Source organism: Columba livia, chromosome 8 (assembly GCF_036013475.1).
Source record: "Columba livia isolate bColLiv1 breed racing homer chromosome 8, bColLiv1.pat.W.v2, whole genome shotgun sequence".
NCBI lineage: Eukaryota > Metazoa > Chordata > Aves > Columbiformes > Columbidae > Columba > Columba livia.
In genome coordinates, this window is record NC_088609.1 from 24,260,865 (window position 1) to 24,282,409 (window position 21,545).

General features: G+C 37.3%; 1 protein-coding gene across 10 annotated transcripts in view; it reads right to left on the reverse strand.

Annotated features, from left to right (window-relative positions):
* Positions 1-686: 686 nt before the first annotated feature.
* Positions 687-21,545, reverse strand: part of FNBP1L (formin binding protein 1 like) — a 58,422-nt gene continuing 37,563 nt past the window's right edge. For 5 of the 10 annotated variants that reach the window (XM_065071139.1, XM_065071141.1, XM_065071148.1 and 2 more), the window contains 14 exons: positions 19,501-19,554; positions 17,826-17,973; positions 17,360-17,422; positions 16,350-16,454; positions 15,714-15,842; positions 15,010-15,156; positions 14,143-14,346; positions 11,622-11,780; positions 8,501-8,515; positions 6,416-6,525; positions 5,695-5,827; positions 5,138-5,232; positions 4,575-4,723; positions 687-4,169 (listed from right to left, as the gene is read on the reverse strand). In XM_065071139.1, coding sequence (XP_064927211.1) covers positions 3,991-4,169; positions 4,575-4,723; positions 5,138-5,232; positions 5,695-5,827; positions 6,416-6,525; positions 8,501-8,515; positions 11,622-11,780; positions 14,143-14,346; positions 15,010-15,156; positions 15,714-15,842; positions 16,350-16,454; positions 17,360-17,422; positions 17,826-17,973; positions 19,501-19,554 — 1,690 coding nt within the window. In that variant the 3' untranslated portion in view covers positions 687-3,990. The remainder of the gene's footprint in view (positions 4,170-4,574; positions 4,724-5,137; positions 5,233-5,694; positions 5,828-6,415; positions 6,526-8,500; positions 8,516-11,621; positions 11,781-14,142; positions 14,347-15,009; positions 15,157-15,713; positions 15,843-16,349; positions 16,455-17,359; positions 17,423-17,825; positions 17,974-19,500; positions 19,555-21,545) is intronic. The other 5 variants (XM_065071143.1, XM_065071145.1, XM_065071142.1 and 2 more) reach the window with 3 other exon arrangements.

Genomic DNA, 21,545 nt, shown 5'->3' on the forward strand with positions numbered 1-21,545 from the left:
CACAACAGAAGGCTCAGATATCACTGCACCCTATGAAAGTAGAAAATTAGTTGTGTATGTGTTGGGACAACTTACATTTTTTTTCCAAGACAGCATCTGTAGTATTTTGGCTTTTTCTGGAGCCTGCACAACAACTACGCTGCCAGGAATGAATGATGAAATGGCAAGAGCAAACAATCCAGATAATTAAAATGCTTTCAGGTATGAGTAAATGTGGGTGTATGTATATATTGAACTTGCTTCATTTACGAGGTCAATCACTTTGGTAAGTAGGATTTTTTTCTTCCCTTGAATGAAGGCAAAACATAAGCTGTTAGCACTTTTCACAGAAAATCAGCGTGCATGGTGCTTATATAGTAAAGACTGCTTTAGCAGCAAATTCCAGTTCATCACATACAGAACTGGTGTATAAGCATTATCCTCAGAGATTGTATAAATATTTAAGCAGCAACTATGGTTAGAGCTCTATGTGCTCATTGTCAGAAAGGCTACATCTGGAGTGAGATGTTACTTGCAGCAACTGAAAGTATTTGAGTAGGCTAACAACAAAACTGACACCACTGTGGAATTATCTATTGTGCCCATCTACAATCACAGCAGAGGTTCTGCCACCATAACATGAGGTTACAGACCTCATGCTGTGAGTCTGCCTGTCAATCTTAACAGAAGACAAACAGGGAAGCTAGTTACTTAGACCATGAAAAGATTTTTTATTCCATGAAAATATTCTCAACAGAGAACACTATTTTTAAACAAAGCATTTAACATTTAGGAAATCAACTTGTGCACAAAAAAAAGGATTAAAAATTACTGGAAAGTGTAAGATTCTTTAAGACAACTCACATTCAGAATTTTAGAATAAGTGATTTATAACTAGCTGTGCAAGTACAAATGTTTTTTTCCCCTATCTTTAATACCCCTCATACACGTTGCACTATCCCTCGTGAAAGCAACCTGCCTCCAAAGGAAGCAAATCCTGGTTTTAGAAAAACAAACAGTAGCGTGAAAAGAACATTTAGTCCTTTACCAGGAAGTGTTATTACTGACCTGTGAGGCTGTTAGCCAGGCAAAGCACAGGCCCTTTAGCAGAAAATACACAGATCACATTTCCTCCTTTTCTCTAACTTTAAAATAAAAAAGCACTAGCTTTTAAAACAAAAACCAAAAAAACCCACCAGCCCCCCAGAAAGACCCCAAACCCAAAAAAACTACCTAAGTAGTTTTGTCAGTATTGAGTAATGTCACATTATTATATAAATAACCCTGTATACAAGCTCCAAAAATCTAAACTTTAGAGTTTAACAGCCCCCATAATACACTAGGTCAAGCTGTGTAATAGTGGTATACGTAACAAAAGGAAGAATCCTCTACACAAGTCACTCAAATCAGTTTTACTGGTAGTACAGTTCCTAATAACACTGAAATTAAAAAGAATCCAGCACTGCTGCATCCAAATATTGCTTCAGACCCCAGAAAAACAGGATGTTTTGATTATTATTTCATTTCCCTGAACAGCAGGTGGCTGGGTCAACAAGCTTGCCTTGATACAAGTATCCCTCCCCCCAACATCTCTAGTCTAATTCACCCTAATATCACCCTAATAAATCAGGTATTATGTATTTTTGAATAGAACCACAAATGGGAGGCAAGACAACATAAGCAATAGGGGCACTGCAGACAACTATATTTACACGTATAAACATATCCAAATTTCAATTGTTTACAAGTAAAAGTGCACATAGATCATTACGAAGTATCACTCAAATTTCAACTGGTCCATACAATGAAGCGTCACCTGGAAATGGACTAGCACTGCAGTTAATTAAAGTTGGAACTTCATAGCGGAAAAACTAAAAGACAGTTTCCATAAAAAATATTTTAAAAATATAAAGTCAAATGAAGAGATACACGTTTCAATGTATAAAATTCATGATGCACCATGTATCCAGTAAAGTAGAGCTCTAGAAAACACCTACCGTGGCTACCTCAGCAGCTGCAGCACTGTGAAAAGAGCTGAGACACAAAGCCCTTTGTGGGATACTGTAAGTGGTAGTGTTGGCAAACAACAGATTTAGGCACTCTAGTTTAAGGCAGCATTTGAATTGCAAGTGGTTGACTTCCAAAAACAGTCATTAGCTTGCAGTGGTGAATCTCTCTGGTGGTGTTCCGGTTTTTCAGTGCTCACAACAGGTTACTGAAGTGCTGAAGATGGACCGCAGTTCTAGGAGTTTCTCTTGATTGCATTGTAGGCTAGAGCTGAGATATATTTTAGTTCCCCAAAACAAGACAAATACATTATGGTCTCTTATCAGTTATGTCAAAAACTGGAATGTAATGATGGTTGCAGTGGTAGAGTTATAGCAGCATACATGGATACTGGGATGAAACTCTAGTGCTGAAGATATTTAAACAAAATGATCTGTTACAAAATAAGACAAGCAATGATGGCAAAGTGTTATGCAGACATGCCTGACTGTCCTAGGCATGCAGGAGGAGGTTAAGGGCGAGCATGGAGGTGGCACAGGCAGATTGGTAACTGACATATGGCTCTAAATGCCAATTAAATTGAGTTGGAAAATGACATAATTGAGATAGTCAAAACATAGCACAAGCTAAAATATAGTTTGTGCATCTGGGACAACCTAGGACAATGAAAATAAAGCAATTTTAGGAGCAGTAGCCTTTTTACTCTGGTAGTGGAACTCTATTTTCCTGTACAAATTGAAGAATTTGTAATACATCCTTACCTATGTATGGAGGTGCTAAGATGTTAGTGACTAAATGTATGTCTGCATGCATTCATGCAACTAGCTCTTCCCCTTGGGCCTCCCAGTCTACTACCCCACACCCTCCCACCCCCCCAGCAGCTGCATGTAACCTCCTCCTTCAAGATCTCGCCCATTTTCTCAGAAACCCGCTTCAGGAACCTGCAGTCCAAGAGGAAAAAGAAAAGAACAAAGTTACTGAAGGCCTTTAGAAGACAGAGAAGCGTGCTCAGTTCTAACAGGCCAGTCTCAGTGGCTGTGCATTAGCCTTGTACTTAATTCCACAAACTCTCATTAGAAATACAAGCCATAGTTTTTAGATAAGATTTTTTTTTCCTAGTAATCAAGTAGTGCAATGTAGTTTCCAGTCCTCAGTGATTTAACAGTGAGGGAATTACTGTACATTTAAGACCTTGATTTCACACTAAACATGATACAATTAAAAGACTTAGCTTACAGGCACATATTAAAATATAAAATCATTCCCTTTTCAGGAGCAGAGAGAGGTTTCAGTAACACATTGAACATTACATGTGGTCTCTTTTTTGTTTGTTCACGGTATCTAGAGTTAAAACAACGAATTTGTGTCTAATGCACAACATTCTACATTACAAGTACTGAAAAGGAAGGAGAGAGGCAGGTCAGTGGACTTTCTGTCCTTCTTAATCATAATGTTTTTTCCTGAGTATTTTTCTTGAGCTTTCAGAATCAGAAAACATTTTCCTGTTTAAGAAGTGAAAGCTGCCAAGTATTTGCTACGGGAAGGAAATTAAATAATTTTCAGTAACTGGGTTCAGTTAGTTACTACAGGAAAAACCCCTCTGTTTTAAGCATATAGTTTAAGTCGTAAAAGTGGCAACACTAAATCTGAGAGATCTTTAAAACTAAGTAATTTTTCAGTTCTCTATAAAAACAAAGTATTCTATAGAACAAGCAGGAATCCTGGTCTTTTTCAGTGAAATAGCTGGATCTGATGTAGTGATTTTTAAAGCAGGAACACAATATCAGTTAAACAAAGCAGAAGACTTTGGTCAAAATTACAGACCAGAGTAAGATGCATAATTTAATGTGGTCATCGCTGAAAAGAACTATGGCAAACTCACATTGCAAACAGCAGACCATTGCTGACTTCTGATATTCAAACGTTTTCCATGAACCTGTGTAACTTACTGTTTTTCCACTATTTTCCCTGGGGAATGTACAACCGAAAGCTGCCAGTTTACTGTTAGATATAGGTTACTGCACCTTTGCTGTTTTTCTCTAGCGTTACATCTATATATGATGTTGGCACATAGCCTTCCTCTCCATTATGTCTTCGAGCTCTTGTCCACCCATCTCCTTTGTCCTCCTCAATAATGTACAAAATCTCCCCTTCTTTCATTGCTAGAGTGCCTTCATTATGACCTGGGAAAAAACAAGAGGCAAAGAAGTCTCAATGTTCATGCAGAATTTCAAGTCATCTTTTTCCCAGGGTATAGTTTCCAAATTATATATAAATGGAAAGAACCAAAAATCTGTGCATGAGAACATATGGCCGAACAGGCTTACAGACAAAAACCTAGTCCAACTTGTAAAGCTGAATATTTGCCAGTAGCTGCATTGATATTTATCTTAGAACAGCACAAAAGTACTGCTCATGAATTACAGTGATTTATAAAATACTTCCACTGATCTTGTGAGCAACTAGTTGCTCATACAACTTAATTTACTTTAAATCATTTCACCAGTCTTCTCTATAACAAATAATCCATGTCTTATAGTCGAGTTGCCTTATACTCAAGGAATCACAGTGCATGTTGTTAATCTTACCATCAAACGGATATATTGCCTTGCAATGTCCTATCGCTGGTAATGGATCATCATCTTCAAACTCATCATCAAACTCATTTGGATGTGCATGTTGCTGCGGCGGGCCTCGAACTTCCTGATTGGCATCATCCGTGTAACTCCCTTCAGGGCTATAACGCAAGGACAGAGGATGAGGACTTCTCAGAGTTCTAATGCTAAAACTCAGAACATACAGGAACTGCAGAAAGGGTGATGACTGAATTCTGCTATAAAACAAACATAAATTTGACATACCTGTTTCTACAGAACTTGGAAAACTGGATAAGCCTTTTGCAATGGAGTAAGATAGCTTTAAAAGGCACTGCTATTTAACGAGTAGGGGTTTTGATAAGACTCACTGTTTTTGAATGATACCATAACGACACGAAGTGATGTCTAGAATTCAGTACCAGTAATACTTCCCTTTAGAAGGACATAAACTTTCAGTAGTTAGGTAACAACCATCACCTACAGTTAACTATCATATCAAAGTGATGGACTGACAGTAGCATAAGATATAAAAGCAGTAGAGATAGAGAAGTGACCTCTCTCTGCCCTGTGTTACAAGGTGGTTGATATCACTGCTGTGCCGCCTGTCGCTTCTGGCTGCGACTTTACCTTCAACTTCAGAGAGCCAGGCCTTGGGGAAAAAAAAGACAAATATTGGTGTCAAATAAAACTATTCTAAACCAGTAAACACCATTTAACAAATGCACTTAACTGCGTGCACTTTACTTGTCAGTGCACAGCCACGCAGAGGCTGCATTCACATCTGAAAGCTCATAATTACTTCACATGAACTATGAACCTATCCCTCATGCTTAGCCTCTACTTCATACTAATGTTAAGGAAAAAGAATAATCTTCACTCGCACGTGAACTTCAAAATAAGTGATTAATAAGAAATTCTTCTAAACAGTTTACAGCTTTAATAGTGTTCATCCTTATTCTAGCTAGATGAACACACTTGAAAATATGGCACCTGACCAAAAGTGTATCAGGAGTACTTTCTTAAATCATTTTTCTGGGTCTTTTAACCCATAAAACAAACTACAATTTTAGCACTCATTTACATTTTCCACAGAATTGTTTTAGACTCTAACCTCATTCTTGTGTATTTCCATCCGAAGACGGTCCATGTTGCTCATAGTCTCAGTTAATTTTGGTTGCAAACTGCTTGGATCGCCCATCTGGGGATTTTTCTCATAAACATCCTTCATTTTGATGAGAGCATCTCTGAAAACATACAAAACCCATCAATAAGTATAAAAATTACATTCCTCTCTACTGATTCATTAAAATTAATGTTTATGTGTGTGAGATCCTGACCCATGTTTAGATGCTACACACAGACATGAAGTACTACTGCTTCCCACACCACACCTCAATCCTTTTCCCATTCTGTCACCTCAGCACTTTGCCTTCCTTTCTTTTGTTGCACACAAGGACTCCGGCTGTTGACTCTTCTCCATCCAGTCTCAATACTGTTTCCCCATACTGCTTCTTATACACAACTCCCTAAATATTAATAGTGTTCTTCTCTAAGTTGCAGCCCTCTTGCTCAACAGACCTAGGCACTGATTTTTTTTTCTAATGCATGCTTTTAGATCCGATATTTCCTGTGCAATGACAGCATCAAAATGCGTATTACAGTAATGCAGAAGGAAGTGCCGCTAACAGATCCTACATACAATAAACCATGAACCAAAAAATGCTTTGTAATAGCCTGGACTAGCAGCACTGTTGGCTTAGGTAGGGAACTTAAAAATAAACAGAGAAAGAACCACCACAAAACTCCAAAAAATGCACAAAAAATGCACTCACTTTTGGTCTGTTTCCTTCTGTAGTTCTCTGTTGAGTTCATCAATTCTCTGTTGCAGTTTCTTGCGTCTTTGTTCTGGAGGGAGATGGCTGAAGTCTTCTAGTGCAGGGCCCTGCAGGTAGAAATACTATTGAACAGGCGACACGCACTATCAGGGCAGCTGAACTGACATACCCCACAGACGGACAGAGTTCACTGGAAGCAGGATGGACCTTCTGAAAACCTCTACTTGACACACAGCTCTATAAAGGGCCACAACAGAATAAATGCATGTTCTTGCTGCCAGATGGTACTCACTCATTCAAGGTTCTTTCTGCCTCCTGTAGCAGTTGGCTCACCAATGTCAGTCAAAATTTGTAGACTTAACGATTTTTCTGAAAGGTGAGCTATGTACCTACTATTGCATCCACTGCACTTAAAGCAGGTTCAGAAAGTACAGAATTTAATTACTATGGAGCAATTTCAGGAAAAAAAAAAATCTAAGATGTGTATATAACCATAACATATATATAACTGATTCTGTCTCTGGAGTGTGTATTCTATGGCAATTTGGATGCTATCAAAAGAAAACTACTACATTTTGGATCCTCATTCCACAGTAGCATTATAGTTCTCTCCCAGAAATTCAGCAATCTTACTCGCAAAGACACTGCAAAGTTCTTACGAAGTTCTGATGCATTTTACCTCAAGTAAAACTAGTTCATAGAACACAGGAAAAGCCTTTACAACATTAACATTAAATTCACTAGTCTCAATGAAAACTTGCTCAAATATTCCAATTCATCTTTTTCATTATAAAAAATGACATTTCCATGGGGAAAACAACCTCCTCCTTTCAAACTTCTTAAATTTTTTATTAAACAACAACACCAAAAAAACCCCAAACACAAAACAAACAAACCCCACACCACTTATTGTTATGAGTCCAAACCTGCAAAGGTTTGATTGCAAACTTGTGCCAAGATTATAAACAGGATGAAGGACCTGGGTGCGAAAAGCATGGGAAGACATTTTTACATACATTGTAACTTCGTTATGAAAAGTCTTCCCCTCAGGGTGACAGACACAAGCGGTGTTAAGAAGGAACTGTGGTACATGTCTCACTAGCAGGGAGCTAAGTTACATTCTTTGTGTCCTCATTGCCTAAGAAAGTTGGTTTCAGCACAAGAAACCCACTTGCCCTCACAGTGCCCCCTGTGGAGGCAAAACGGACTGGACAGTCAAGATGCTGCCAGGAGCAGCCTTAGGCTGAGCTGCCAAGTCTCTAACACCCCCTCTTCCTCTCAAGCTCCTCTTGCCCCTCAACTTTTTGTTTCTTTTGCACTTGTAAAATCATAATCTCACTGCTTTTAAAGAAGAGAATACAACACAACACAAAAGGAGGGAAATCAAGATAGGATGTTTCCAAAATAAAGCAGAAGTGTTTCCTTCTGGAGGAAGAAAAATAATTTAAATCCTTTCAGGTGCTTTTACATACTACAAAGAAACAAAAAGACAATCACATCCTCTGCAGCATTCTTCCTTACAGGACTGTTAAAACCAGAGTATCCTACAGCAATCATCAGAAGAACAGAGGTCTTTTCCTGAATTTTTACTGACTTACTCTGCAAAACAATGATATTAATTAAGGTGTGGTTTTCATTTAATGTAACAGCTTTCTAATATTTCTAAGGATACAGGATCATCCCCACCCTGTGATGTTTTGGTTGAATTCAAGTGAGTGAATTTTGCAGTATTCAATATTTCTCCTTTGCAGATTTTTTGTAATCTTTTCATATACCTATTTTATGCTGCCTTATCAATTTCCCTGCAAAGAGAAATCACCAAGTATTTCCACCAAGATCAACTCGTGAATACTGGTCACCCCTAAAATTCAAACATGACAGACTCAGTTGCAGCCAGATTGCAAGTCTAATTATTTTACATTAAGTATGGATGATTAAGAAGACTGCGCATATGAGTGGAAAAATCTGAAGATGTATTTCAGCACCTGACTTCAAGCAGTTATGATATGGCAACACTGTCATAAGATAACTTTCATGCTATCTTAGCAGAAGTACAGCAGACAGATCAGCACACGGGCTTACCATCTTCACCGACCACTGCACAGTTCATTTGAAAACAGAAAGAAACGGGAAATTATTCACATGCAATGACCAGTTACAAAATGATTAATGCCGAAAATGTATCTTTAAAATATTACTTAATGATTAAAATTTTAATTTATAAAATTATATTTACTGTGAGCACAAAAGCAAAATACAATAGTCAGAAATGCTGCTTTAAGAATTACTGATTTAAAAATTACTAGGTGATAATGGGTAGTTTAACTTAGGAATTCTAATACACAACTTCATTAAACTGGTTTTGAATGTTAGTGTTTCGAATAATATGCTAAAGAACTTCTATAGTAGGAGGAGAAACAAACACACAGCCAACACTGCACAAAAGAGCAGAAGTAGATGATGATGAAGGACTGGTCAGCCATATGCAAATATTCAGTTCATTATAGCTATCAGTGCACTACCACCACTTTTACAAACCTAATTTTTACAATGTATTTATTATCACAGGAGAACTAGAATAAACAAAGATCATTTTCAAGTTTAGAAGTTAGTAATTTTACTTTGTGAAAACAGCTGCTATCCTAGCAATGTTTTAGTCCAGATAAAAATAAAGACATTTAAAGAGTAAAGACTTTATCCTTACGAGGAAGCAAATAAAACATGGAATTCCAGATATCATATCTTGGGCTTAACATTCACAGCATTTAGAAGATCTAGCATCTTTTCAATGACTTAGGATAACCCTTTCCAGAGAAACACCAAGAAACTTAGGAGATAGAAATCTCCAACATATTTATGACCCTCAGCAGTTGTTAGGGACTGGGGCACACACAAAATCAGCATTTCTAGCAATGAGGAAATAAAGCACCTTGACAAATGATCCTTTGGTAGAAACCTCAATAAAGTCCAAAGATGTAAAATGGCTATAAACTTCTTGTTCCCTTTAGAACGATTCTTCCAAGAAAACAGAAGTAAGGTTTACATATCATTGCTGACAATGCATCTATTTATGTATCAGGTGTCACCGAGCAAAGATATCTCGTGAGCACTGTCTGGAAACGTTAACATTTCAAAGGATGAGCAGCAGTGTGTAACAGCAGCGCTCGCAAAGCCTTTGTTCAGTAACCTATTCTAGAGCACACGAAGCCCAGATTGAGGACAGGCTGGTTCTGTCATCTCCAGTGCCTTCAGTGACATCTTGCACAGGGCACGTTAAACAGACTAAGCAGGGCGGTTCCTGTCTGGTCGGTACCAACTCATGGATAAATCTCGGTAGAAGCAGCAGCGAATTAAATACCATTTGGTAGTTCTGCATGGCAATATCACTTAGACGTGATTTTCCAGGGACAAAACTGTGGAAACCACCATCAGGTACTAGCAACTATTAAGCACTGAATAAAGATACATTATCAAGACTGATCAATGAGATTAAACACATCTATTAGAATTAGAGTATATATTTAAGTCAAAAAGCACTTGATATGTGATAATGTGATGTCTGCTAAAACGCTAGCAAAGAATTTCAAAAATATATAAAAATCAGATGTTCATCCTGAAGATTTACAGATATTAAGTTTTTGATATTGTGGGATATTTGAGTTACTCCAGATCTGTAAGATACTAGTGATCCTTGCTAATTTTATGGAATACTACTATACTAAATCCATTAACTTTTGCGACATGAACAAGGAACTGCAAGAATAAAAAAATTAAATAAAAATACAGTTTCATTTTCCATTAGCATTCTGTAGCTGTTAGGAGATGATCTTTTGCTTCAGCCAGAGGTTATAGAACTCCTGGTATTACAAGGCGTCAATACATTTAGTGATCAACAAAAAGGAGGTTTGATCAAGACCTGTGCCATTTCAACAACTACCTAATCCAGAGAGTTCCTCACTGAGTACTAAAGAAGAACATTATCTTTATGACCAGGACAAATTATGAAATAAGTGACTCAGAAAGGGAAAGTAAAAACTGTCCTCAATCATTATGTAGAGGACCATAAGAGTTTTCTAAAAAATGGTGGTGGTAGAAAGGGTATTTCCAAGATATCTAGGGGCCTGAGATAAGATCCCACAACATGACCTAATGAGAAGGAAAGTAAGTTTTAAGTGTAACTCATTATATTTCAGAATGACAGCAAGGGAGCCTCTAAATCATTAACTTACTGCAATATAACATCGTTGTACTTTGATCTCCACACTACGTCAATAGTAGTGAGCCACTCTTGGTACACATGAGACAGCAAGTCAATATCATTTTCAAACATCAGAAAATAATGAATTATATATAATCAAATGCATCCAATTATCTCATTACTTGGATCAATAAATATCATAAAATGTACATAAACTGGGCGGCCTGTGTTTCAATGACATAAAAAGGAAGTGCCAGTACATTTATCACTAGTGCTATAGATGTTGATAGGAAACCACTTAACATTCCTCTTTGTCTTCCAAACAAATTCTTTTTGCAGAATATGCCACTATAAATTAGTAAATGAATTGATAAATCTCAGAAGGTGGCATTTGGTATTAATTTTTCAATTATTTTACCCAAAAGGACCTTGGACAAACAAGAACAATTTATTAATCAGAAAATACATTAAAATTATGATGTTTCAAAAAACAGTATTTCAAAATCTGCAAGCACCATGTGCTGTAGCATTTGATGTACAAAAGAAATGAAATTTTTCCCTTCTTAGTTCAGTGTCTTGTAAACAACTACTATTATTTCAATTAAAAGTCAGCAAATAGACACCCGATGTGTCAGATAATCTTTGTGGTGACTATATACCCAATGATAAATTACTGCAAAAATATGTTACATGATGGTAGGAAAACATTTGTGAGTGTGAACAACAATGAAGAAAGGTATCAAATACATGCTGAGCACCCTCTTTATAAAACCTTCCTTTTAGGCACAAGTATTTGGAGTGTAGTGTATTTCTATTTTATTCTATTATTAACCTGTTGGTAAGTTCTGTATAATAAGAAACAAAGTATCCTAACAGTGACCTTGTAGCTGAAGTGTTATTTTTAACAAAGTAGCCTTATAATGAGGGTGAGGAGCATTAGAAAAGCCACATCACAAACACACTGTTCATAGCCCATCATGCATTTCAACTTGTTATCAAACTTACCCCTCTTTTGAGGCTTCTGAAAGAAGGAATTCTGGGCTTCCCTGTTTTTATGTCATTCATGCAATAATGCACTGGTTCAATGGAGAATATGGGATACTGGGACCCATTAGGAGTACTGGATGTGTATAAACTAGTAGGGGTTAGGGGTGGGGACTGTGGCTAATGTGGAAATAAAGAAAGCAATAAATAAGCCAAATGTTCCAAGTGAGTTTAAAATGAAAATTCTGTCTTACAAAAATAAAATTTCCATCCAACACAGAAACAGCTTGTAACGTTCCAGACACATTTACACTATAACTGCATTCGTTTTAAAAGGTTTCTGCCATTAATTAATCTTCAGAGTTACAGGTTGGTGCAGAGAATGAAGGACTATTCAGAATGCTTTGGACTCAACACTTGCACAAGATCCTAACAAGAGCCCCAAGGCTGCCCGTCTCTTTTCTTAGAACACGAAGTTCTGCTTTGCCCAACTTCAGTCACAGCTGTTCTGGCAGCTTCTGCATTCCCGCTCTCCACTGTGATGACCGACCAGCTAACCTGAAACAAATGCCTAAACCAAAACCTATACCTGATGTGTGTACTCAAGCTGGACTGACATGCTGGCTGCATGGCGATCTTAACCAGTGTCATCACAAGAACTTCCCCTACTATCTTCCACTCTTTTTTCCAAAACGCTTCCCTCGTTTTTTGCCTCTCACACCTCTGCTGCTTTTTCCCAGTTTGAGTTTTCTATGTCTTCTGCTGCACAACTCATTCTCTTTCCAAAAGACTTACAGATTTGACAACATCAAAAAATAGGGAAATGTAATGTGGAAGTCAAGACCAGCCATAGCTTCAGCTAAACAAAGGACTAAAGGCCACTACGACTACCCCACCTACAATAAATCAGCATATTTTTATATTAGCTAATTTAAGAGTATCTTTTAAAACCTGTAAATAGTATTTGGAATTAAATATGTATCTCCCGATAAGTATTTTGCTCCCAGCTGCTGTTTTGTAGAGCATTCTTTCATCTGGCCCAAAAACAGGGGATAAAAAGGGACATAATCTTCCATTTCCTCCAGGTCCTTAAGGAAGAGATGCACGTGGTACATATACATGTATGTGTATCTGTGGTTCCATACAGGAAACAGTAAGGCTGACTGACTCTTTGAATGCTACATACAAAGTGAGCAAACTGGGAAAAAGAAAGAGGAAGGGGAAGCCCTGCCAGGTTTATTCAGCTGCCATCACACCGGGGAATTTCGTACAACAGTAAATGCCGAGGTCCAGCTTGAAAACCAACACACATTTTCAGAGCTTCCCTCTCCAAAATTCTCAGAACGATGTCATCTTGTCCAGCTGGTAACCACGATTTAATTTCAGAACAGGCTGAATCTCGCCCACCTCTGCAGCCAAATGCAATAAATATTCTAATGCATTAATACATTTAAACTATCATCGATCATTAATTACACTGCATGAAAAGTAAAGAATCAGTTTTCTTCTTAGCACACAGCTGCAGTTACATAATATAACTGAGGAGGGAATAAAGTACCAGCTATATCTTTTTTTTTCTCTGAAGATCTGCTTTCTTGGAATCCTGTCAAGTGGAAAATAAATCCTACCACTAACAACCTCTACGAATGATTTCCTATAATAAATGGCAGAAACTGACTTGGAGCATTAAAATAACCTCACAGAAATTTGTGGGAATCATTAAAATGACTCACTGATATGCTCCAATACTAAATAAAGACCTAGCATAAAATTTAAATATGTATATGCATCATTATTAATTTATATAGCTAATGCATATCTCAATAATCTTTTTTGTTGATCCATGAAGGCATCTTGCCCAGAAAGTGTTACTTCAAACTCATATAATAATACAACAAAGAAGTAATTTTCTCTGCTTTCATTTTTTTTCTTGGGCATAGGATTATTTTTACCTATTCCATAGTGGTATTTCTTCTGGGACATTTACCTGTATGGACCTTCAACAGTATATTTTATCAATGAGGTATTAGAAATGTAATATTCTCAGACAAACCTCAGAAGTTTTGAAAACTAGCAGCAGGTATAATGAAAATCTATACAACACTCCCATATGTAAAAATCTACAAAATGTGACATTCAGAAGGGGATTGCATTCTGTAGTATGTTTTGTAGTATATAGGAGATGTGAAGTCTGTCTGCTTCCAGAGCATATTCCCCCTCCCCTTACTTTTACATTCACAATTAGTCCCTTTTCTATGTAATTGCAGAAAGTCTTTACAGAAACTTAAAAACATTACAGAAATGGCAAATAACTATTATAAACATTCCCAGACACAAATCACTACAAGAAAAAGTGGAAAACCTCCCCCAGTGAGAGCGTGAATTTTAAGATAACTACCCAACCCTACTGAAACCTTCAGATATCCTTACACGTATTTTAATAGACAGTGGCAGGCAAGGTTATTTTAAAATAAATTGCTGCTGCCATGCACTCTAGATCTTCACATTTTGATTTTCTGAACAGTAATTTCTTTATTTTTACCTTTGGCTTCTTTCCGAATAGCCACAGCTTTCCTTTAGCCTTGCCCATGGTAGTTTTTGAATCAATTCTCATTCCTTCCTGCTTTGGTGTACTGATGGTTCCATCAGAGATAGTTCTGTAAATATTCTGACTGTAATCTTCAAATGGAAAATCTCCAGGAGGTTCAAAGCCAGATTTGAAGCAGTCTATCACTAGTTGAGAGTCCTAAACATAGAACATTGAGTTTAAAAAGCAAAACGAGCAAACCCACCCAGAACCAGAGAGAAAAAACCATGCAGACATGCATTTTCCCTTCAACTGCAGCGATGCACAGACGGGAAGCGAGAGCGCGCTCCAGATGCACGCTTTTGGATAGATCAAGTTAACGTATGTTCTATTTTCTCAGCAGTGTTACCATGAGTGTAAATCAAAGCATACCGTGCTATTCAGAATCCAGCAAATACTCCCCAAGGGTTATCACAAATTTCAACAGGACATGCTTTAGGGCCAAACTACTACACTACCACCTCATCCTTCAACTTAGCACTGAAATGAAGGTAACACTAAGAAACTAGACGCAGTAAGAGATGATAGGGAAGAACCCATATTAGAAGGAATAAGAAAGATGTGCCAATAGCTGCCATCAAACAGTGAGAAAGCATCAAAGATCTTCAGATTATGAGAAAGCAATAAAACAGGAAGAGAAAAGACACTGAAAGTGGAAGTGACCATTTAGGCTAAAACTGAAGTCACAACACTTTTCAAGCAGACAAATACTTGACAACAGAAAGTTAAATGTAGGGGGTAAGTCCGTCTTTCCCCTCTCCAGAGCTTCCATACCAGTTAAATAGCGCATGCGCCTTTAAAAAGTCACATGATGCTACTTACTCTGTGTTCATCAACTGATTTTGCTGCAAGGATCATCCCTTCTAAACATTTAGAGATAATTGGAATAACCTTGCGTTCAGAGTCAGCAAAGCCTTTGTAACATTCACTAAGTTTGATAGTCCTTCTTTCATCCATTTCTTGGAGTTGCTGCAAGCACACAGTAAGAGAAAATAAAGTTGTTATTTGCAGATTTTTCCCCAGTCCTGCTGTGCACAGTTACTGTGGTCACCACAGTGTAGTACTGTAGGCACAGTACATGTCTTTTTAAAAAGAATAAGGCAAGTCCTGTCCTTTACATAATATTTACATAATATTTAAAATCAATGACTATCAACTCCTTGTAATTACTGTTCTGGGCATCTTAAGTCTATGTCTGAAAGGACTTGATTTTTAACTTAATTAAGTTCTATTTTGTTAAGCACCCAGATGTCTCAAATGTTTATTTTGCCATACCTTTTCAGCAATATTTAAACAAAGAGTCTATAAAACATAAGATCTTCACAGAAAATGCGACAGAATATTTTCAGTACAAGTCTGAGCATAATGACCATAAACAGTCTCAGGATAAAACACAGGTTGTTATCAAGATTATGCTAATTTCTTGATAGAATTATCCACTAAAATCTCAATTTAAGTTTTAAATTTGAAAAGCTACCTCTTCCCTTAAAGAAGATCAGATATTCTTTCTCTGTTAATTATTTTACCTTGTAAATCTGAGGAATGACAATGTAGTAGTGCTTGTGCTGTTCTCCATTAAAATTCTGTAGCTGTGCAGCATATTCATTTTTGTTTTCGTCAGCCATGTGTGTGCGCAGGTTTAACTGTTGCTTAGCCTAGCAGGAAAGTGTTATCAGTTCAAACGTGTCTTGTGCTTTTTAATGACAAACAGCATTATTTTAATTTATTTGACTGACTATGCAAAACAACTAACCACAAGTCATCCTTGTAATTGAAATAAACAGAACGTGCGACTTCATATATACTGACAGTCTACAGACCAGATTTGTTATATATAGAGAGAGCAATGAGCGTTTCAGCTCCCTTCGGCATGTCACTTAAACGCTGTCCTAAGAAGCACAGAAGTGACTGAACATCTGTAGCACAGGATACCCGATACGTGTAAGCCTGCCTGTTTAAGGCAGACATCGTCTCAACATCATCATCTCGAGAATAGCAAAGCAGACTCCCTCTCCCTGCTTTCTTATACTTTACTGTAACTTTGATTTTGCACATAAACATGCATATTTTACACACTCAAAGAATACTGTTCCAGTACTGACGATAACCATGGAAATAGTTTTTTATAATAGAGAGTAAAGAACAAATGACACAGCTCTTACCTTCTCAACATCGGCCTTTGTCGCATTAGTGTCGTTGTCCAGTCTTTCGTAGCTTTGCTGTGCCTTCTCCGCCTCTCTGCATTCTCTCTCAAATTTCTTTTTGCTCTAGGAAAGCCACAAACTTACTGCTTCAGCAGCCACTACCCCCTTTTTGGTTTTGTAATTTTGAATTCTAAATATGAAAGCTTCCATTTAAATATCTTAAATGCACTAAGTACCTTCAAGTAAATACGTTGTTCTCATAGCAAACAAGTCTCAAAAACTTTCAACTTTTCTATTTAAAACCTATTTCCTTGAAGTACCAACAAAACTGTAATTATGCTATAAAATATCATATAATCAAAAAAAATAATCTATTACAAAGATCCACAGTTAGTTACAGACAAGTCCATGTTCTAGCCTGACTCCAATAACCTAAAAAAAGTCAGGGGGCAGAAAACTTAAACCTGGACTTGTGTACTAAAATTTTCAAGTTCCCTTCTATGAATTTTAAAGAATATCAGAATGCATCTTGAACACGCTACGTTGAATTTTATATTTTCTCATCTTTAAAAGCATGTGTCTCAAGAAAAAGGAGCTTGTCATCTATTCTAGAGAAATTTCACTTCCCGCATTTCTCTGATAAAAAGTAATTCTCTCTCCGGAAAGTACAATAGTCTACAGTGGTATTCCTGAACAGACCTCACGTGACAAGCCCCTAAACTCAAGTCAAATGCAGTGACTTAAGATTTCATCTTCATATAAGTAAACTGTCATTATTAATTACTCTCTGAACAAAAAGTAGCCTATGGAGAAGCAACCAAAGAACTCTGTACCACTGTTAACAACAGATTCCTTTACGCTGGATAAATGCCAAGGCTCCACTCAAACATACACACAGCAGCTGTTTACAGGAGTTTGTTTTAAGCAGGGCACTACAAACACATTGAAGTGTATTTTGGATGTTACTAAGCCTTATTTGGACATTCAGTAATACATGGATAGGAAAACAAACAACACCACAAACTCACATTATCCATCTGTTTCCAGCACATGTCCAGATACTGCTGAGCCTTTCGCCCTTCCTGAAGATGCTAAAAACACCACAAATAAGTTTAATTTACATATCTCTTTTGTACTATTAACATTAGTTAGTCCCTGCTCTAGTTGACACACTATGATGTGCAGTATCTCCCACAAGTTACCAATCTCTTTGGAAGACATTTCTAATCATGTAAGAACAGTATCATAGATGAAAATTACACTGGCAAAAAAGTGACTAGTAAGCACTGCCTCCCAAGATCTTAATTTTTAGGTTTCATAACTGTAGTAAACCAGTACATAAAAATGCATAAAAACTTGAAATATGGTTTTTATCAATGTATTACAAAACCTACTTATTGCTAAGTTCATTAAATTGGGTAAACAAATATATTAATTCATGACAAGACATACCCATTTTGATGTGCTGTTATCAAATCAAAATATAGAAATTACCATTTTCCTCTCCGTTTTTAGATCATGAGAATATCTCATCAATTCGCCGTACACTCTGTGTCCCATTTCTTCTGCAACCACTTCTCGTTGTCCTGCATAGTCATTCAGCTCATTAAGGATGTTAAAAAAGGCAATACACGACGTAAACCTGACGGAAAGCACACACGCACAAACATACATATACAAAAAGTGAGACAGTTTTTAAATGGACTGTACTCCTGAATACATTTGTAAAAAGCCCAAAACTAAATCATACATATTTTACAGTAAAGCCTTATCTTAAAGCTAATTGAATTATAGTAGTAATGCAAGTTGGGAAAGCCTACATTAAGCCTAGCAAGTACTATACGTTGCAATGTCTCTTCAAATACATTTTATAAGAACGTGGATTTTTGTGGATGGAAAAGAAAGAAGAAGATACTACCTGGAAAGCCCTGTGGTATAGTGGTACCTCCTAAGCTGCCAACTGAGAGGCCTGAGCTTGGGAATGGATACATACGTCCCTAGGCTCGCAGGCTGAACTTGCTGCAGAGATGATGTACTTGGTAGTCTTGAGGGTGGAACATGCCAATCATAGCACTCATATGCATCCCGATGGATGATCTACAGAACAAGTATGCTGTCAGCTCTGGAGACAGCTGCCTGTTTGCCTGCCCACCTCTTGGCTGGAAGTAAGGTGCCACTATGGCTGGCACTGAAAAGGGGGAAGAGGAGGGGCAAAGGGTAGAAAGTGTGTGTGGAAGGGAAGAAAGGAAAAAAAACACAACAGGCACCGCATTAAAATATACATCTTTCTCTCTTAACTGTGGAATACTGCCATCTCCATAGGCTTGGCTCTGGGGAATTCAAATGCCACCCTAGCGCTAAAAATCCCACTCCCCATACTCCAGGGTCTTTAAGCAGGCGGAAGCGCCAGAGGAAATCCCAGCACAACTTCGCGGGCACTGTGCGCAGCACGTGCTCTGGCTGCAGCCTGCAACCCGTCTACTTCCTTTCCTTCTTAAGAGTTATCCCTAAAGAAAAAAAGTACAGCGTTCTAAATAAATTAAAAAATGGCTATGGACATGGACAGAAAAAGAGGCACCTCTCGGATAAATAATGATAACGTTGTTTAGTACAAATTGCTCCCCCAAAGTTAGACATTCACTTATTTTGTCTCCTGAGTCAAAGTAAGTCAGCAGTGTAAGAGCTCTTCTTGCCAAAAACGTGACAATTCTATGTGCACTCAAGTCTCAGTATACAAATGTATAGTTACATTTGTACTGCCATACAAATGCACTGAAAAACTCTACTAAACTAAGCAAAAAACACAGCTTAAGGACACAAAATTGCTTTTCCATATATATTAAAAAAACCCCTAACTTAATTGCTTTTCTATTAAAAGAATACTAGCCTGTACATAGCATCCTAAACTTCTACTTTCAAACTTTGAGCTAGCTAAAGATTAATTGGAATGGAGCAAGTACAACCTGCCAAGTTTACTACTTTAAAATACTAACAGATGTAAACTCAGGTTTCATGCTTAAGAACTACAGCAGAACTACAGGAAGCCAAGCAGAATTATTTTGTTATCCTAGCCAATTAAATATTTGATCTTAAAAAAAAAAACATAAAAGGACAGAGTATACTGTAGTCCTCGTTTCTTAGACATAGAACTTGAAAGGCACATTTTTACCTGGGTTCCTCATCTTTGGGTGAACGTTTAGGACAGTACTTCTTCACCAGATTTCTATTAAGGAAAAAAAAAAAAAAAAGGTGCTATTTCAGAAACTCTTTTGAGAAGAAGAGACATACACATAGAATACTGCATGAACAAGTTATTCTTTTTAATGACTTCAAGAAACAAACCTATTCCCTCTGTCATAAGGGTCCTTTAGATGACACAAGGCAGAAATCTGTGGCATTGTCAAAGTTCAAGTTAGAACAATATAAGTGTTTTAAAACCTCTATTGCACAGTGACTAGGCATAAAATAATGAGTTCTTTCTTTAACATCCTTTCACACGTGCAAAAGCAGGTGGCAGACAAGAAAAAAGCCAATGTGTGAGCGTACATTCAGGTCAAAGGCTTTAACCACAGCATCTCCAAATCTTCAAGAAGGATATTTCCAGAGCAGAAGAGGCTCCATCTCTTTTCAGGAAAGATTTCTACATTTTGCCCTACCACCAGTGTTGTAAATATCAGGTTTTTAGAAATCAAGAAAATCTCTTAAGACAACCCAAGGATCAGCACGTTACACAGTGTCACAATCCAATTTCACTGCCATGAGCTCATTGGCTTCTCACACAATGCAGGAACAGCACCTTAAAAACATTATACAAACCACGTCACCTACTCTACCCTAGAGCTTAAACAGCACAGGCAGACACTGCTCACACCACCAACCACAAAATATTTGCAGTTACAGATATTGCTACAAATATCCAAAATCCTGTGATGAACATGAAAAAAGCCACGGAATTTTACAGACCGAGGGATAAGAGGAGACAATGTCCAGTGATTTTTCAAATTCTGATCTTCCTGTACATCAACCTTTGCTTTAAATTTCTGAGTACGCATTTTTCCAGCACGGCATTCTGCCTTACCATATTGTTTTTCTGACAGCAACGAGGTCTTTTTTAAATTCTTAAATTCAAAAGGAAACATGTTGTCAGTCTTGGGAAAAAAATTCCAAGTTTCCTTCTCATTTCTAGTAGCTGGATGTTCATACCCTCAATTGGTTTCATTCTTTTATTCTAGCAATTTTCACAATGGTCAGAAACAGAAACATTGACACTGTAACTCTGCTACAGTTCCTTTCCCTGTGAGAGTTTGTCATTTTACAGCAAATAAAGAATGTTTTTTTCATACGGAAGAGAAACAGGTAAAACAGGATTTTTCTCAAGCTGTTTACCCTCAACCCTTCTGCTTTTTGTGGTCAAAGAGAAACATCTCAGTTGCTGTGCATTTTTAAAACCAGAAAACAGTATTTAAAGAGAGATCTACTACTCAAATCAAATAGAACAGTATTTAAATACAAATGGCCACCCCCATAAAAAATGTTTGTATTTTCCAAACATGAAAACCACTTCATCAAAATCTTGCTCTTAACGTTTAAGCTGTGAACCAGATTGCCTGTTATGATCTTGCTCATTGTAACTATCGAAGTTGTGTTTTTAAGTGTGAATTAACATCCCAGCAGAAAACAAGGCATGCCAATCATTTGCTTTACAACCCACAAACAGAAGCAACACAACGCTGGCCATTCTTCCCTCGTACAGATATAAATAATCATGCCTTCCATGAAAAAAAACCCAAACAAACAAAAACAACAAACAAACAAAAAACCCCAACAAAACAAGTACACACAATGGAATCATTCTTCAAGAGAGAGTTTGCCTTGGGCTTGTCAGGGGAGACTTCCCAAAGTACGTTGAGGTAGACCTGGATTATGTAAAGAAGGCTGCTGCTTTTTAGCTGGGGTGAAAAAGACTTTATTCAAACTTCTGTATTCTGTGAAGAGATGATATTTTGTAAAGAAACTATTTTTCACATTCACACAAGCAGAAATTAAGTATAAACCAATGCAAACCCAGCTGAGCTGCCTCAACAGTTGTCTTTTAACTGGCCTCTGGATACAGTTCTTCCATCTGTCTGCCCGGTAGTAACTGAGACAACTGGCTGTTGCATCTTAGATGAATTACTAATATAGCCCAAAACAGTTACTCCCAAAGCAGCAAAG